We start from the raw sequence: 2,577 nt of genomic DNA, 5'->3' as shown, positions 1-2,577 counted from the left end.
ACATACACACAAAAAAAATCAAAAACTCATACATATCTAATCACAGAAGTTGTGCACAAGAACCAGGTTGAAATTTTGCAAAGTTGTATGATATGAAAAACTTGCCTTAAATATAACATATTAGTTAGAATTTCAGAGTTTCTTGTAGATATTTGGAACTTAACATAAGCCTTATTTCCCTTATCCATTTGTCTCCATTTTAGCACCAGGCCTAATTTAAAAAAGAAAACCAGCAGTCCCAGGAACTAGGCCATAAGTCACCAGCTCCAGGAACAAATCATAAATTCCAGGAATAAGGTTGTAAAACCTCCTCCCAAAGAACAGCCTAAAGATAATCACAAGAATGGGAAGAAACCAGATAGGCCATCTGTGCTGGGCAGCCCTATCTTATCCTGTGATTAAGTGGCCATGACATATGAATGCAGGCCACTGACCACCTAGCACAAGCAAATCAGAAGCCGACCCCTCTGATCTCTTCAACACCCACCAATGAAATTTTAGATTAAATAGCACACTCTCTAATAATAGAACTAACATAGCAGCCAATCAAATTTATACTAATGTCACCACTTTGTCCCCTACCAATAATATTAGCAATTACCCAATCTTTCTGAAGAGTTTCCCTAGTTCTCTATAGGAAGGCCAACATGCCTAGTGGCCATTTGGAAGAATGGTTGACCTCTGCATGCTGGCTGTTTCTGCAGAATAAATGTCCTTGTATCTGCATGCTGTATGAGTCAGGGGTCTTTCTTCAATGATTTTCAAATCCTTTCATATCTCCATTTTTGAATGAAGAATTCTGAGACTGTCTATTCAAGGGAAAATGAGTTTCTTAGACTCTTTGTAGAGATAGATAACAAGGAAATACATGAGGAATCATGGTGTTTGGAGGAAATCCAGACAGAATAAAAATGAATGCAGCAACACTAAGAGATTTTATCATTTATTTTTCATTGCAAAATATAGGGACATATGAAACAAATACATATTTCAAAGAGTAAATGAAAGGTAAATTGATGCAATGTACATTTTATTGCAATAAGCCTTGGAAGTTAAAATGCTATTGGTCCTCTGAACTAAATTGTAAATGTAAATCTGTCCTTATAAAGGGTAATTCATATTTTGTTAAACAAACACTTAGATGTTTTCATTTACTTCCAGGCTGAGGCATCTCTTAAGAAATACATGCCTCAGGGCTGCTTTCACATCCTTATTCCTCAGGCTGTAGATCAATGGGTTGATCGTGGGTGTCACAAGATTGTTGAAAATCTGAATAATTGCACTAAGCAATGGGCTGGGGTTGGGCTGCAGGTAGATGATGATAACTGGTCCATAGACACACATGATGGCTGTGAGATGGGCACTGCAGGTGGAGAACGCTCTCTGCCTACCTTCTGTTGAGCGGATTTTAGAGATGGAGATCCCAATTCGAGTGTAGGACACAACAATGAGAAAGAAACAAATGAGAGATAAAAGACCAACATTTGTGAAGCCTACCCTCTGTGCTAGAGTGGAATCCTCACAGGCTAGCAGTAACACTGCAGGCATGTCACAGAAGTAATAACTCACCTCACTGGGGCCACAGTAGGGCAACTGGAAAGTGAGGGAAGTTAGGATAGTGGCGTGCACACAGCCACTCATCCAGGTCCCTGTGGCCAAGACACAGCACACTCTGTGGTTCATGATGATTGTGTACCTCAAAGGGAAGCAAATGGCAACAAAGCGGTCATAGGCCATCACTGTGTACAAGAAGCACAATATGCAACCAATACAATGATAGAAGAAGTGTTGTACAACACATCCCTGGAAAGAGATCCCTCCACCCCATCCTGAGAGATATGACAACATCTTGGGAGCTGTAGTGGAACAGAAGCCCATGTCATAGATAGAGAGGTTGCTCAAGAAAAAGTACATGGGAGTGTGGAGTCGTGGGGAGGAGGTGACTGCAGTAAGAAGGAGCAAGTTTCCCAGAAGGGCGCAGGCATACAGTGTTGAGAACAGGAAGAGCAGGACATTCTCCAGGCCCTCTGTCTCGGGGATGCCCAGCAAGGTGAATTCTGTCACCATAGTGTGGTTTGTCATGTTTATGGATGAATAAGCTCCTGGGAGTCTGTGGAAAGAAATTCTTGGTGACATTTATTATGTGTGTGGTTTAGAGGAGTTTAAATTACAGAAGTGGAAGAGAAAAAGATTCTGATATTTACCTAGAGATGTTCTAATCCAAACTGTCTTTCCTGGTGATGTGATATTTTTCTTCAGTTAGGCTCTTAATTGTAGATGATGGTCCTTAAAAATCTCCTTGAGAAGGTAATTTCCAGGGCAGTTTCAGGTGATGTACTTCACAACTTCATCCAGAAGGTAACTTCACAGGCTAGTGTTGTCTCTGCCCTTCTTCATACAAATGATCCCATTCCATCATTCCAGGTGTTTTATTGCAATTCTAGAATGAACAAAAATACTCTAATAATGAACTTGTAGTGATTAGTGGGGAAGCAAGGATGGTAAAGGGATAAGAAAATCTAGGGTGTGTGTGGAACATAATCAGAATGCACCATATACACATGTGAAAGTATCCTA

The 2,577-nt window shown here is 40.4% G+C and overlaps 1 protein-coding gene across 1 annotated transcript; it reads right to left on the bottom strand.

Moving 5' to 3' along the window:
- Window positions 1-1,048: 1,048 nt before the first annotated feature.
- On the bottom strand, window positions 1,049-2,102 carry LOC116073332 (putative olfactory receptor 10D4). The gene has a single exon (XM_031345156.1). The coding sequence runs from the start codon at window positions 2,080-2,082 to the stop codon at window positions 1,138-1,140; it is 945 nt and encodes a 314-aa protein (XP_031201016.1). The 5' UTR covers window positions 2,083-2,102; the 3' UTR covers window positions 1,049-1,137.
- Between the last annotated feature and the right edge of the window lie 475 nt (window positions 2,103-2,577).

This window comes from Mastomys coucha, unplaced genomic scaffold (assembly GCF_008632895.1).
Source record: "Mastomys coucha isolate ucsf_1 unplaced genomic scaffold, UCSF_Mcou_1 pScaffold23, whole genome shotgun sequence".
In the NCBI taxonomy this organism is placed as follows: Eukaryota; Metazoa; Chordata; class Mammalia; order Rodentia; family Muridae; genus Mastomys; species Mastomys coucha.
This window is presented reverse-complemented; position numbering and strand designations above follow the sequence as displayed.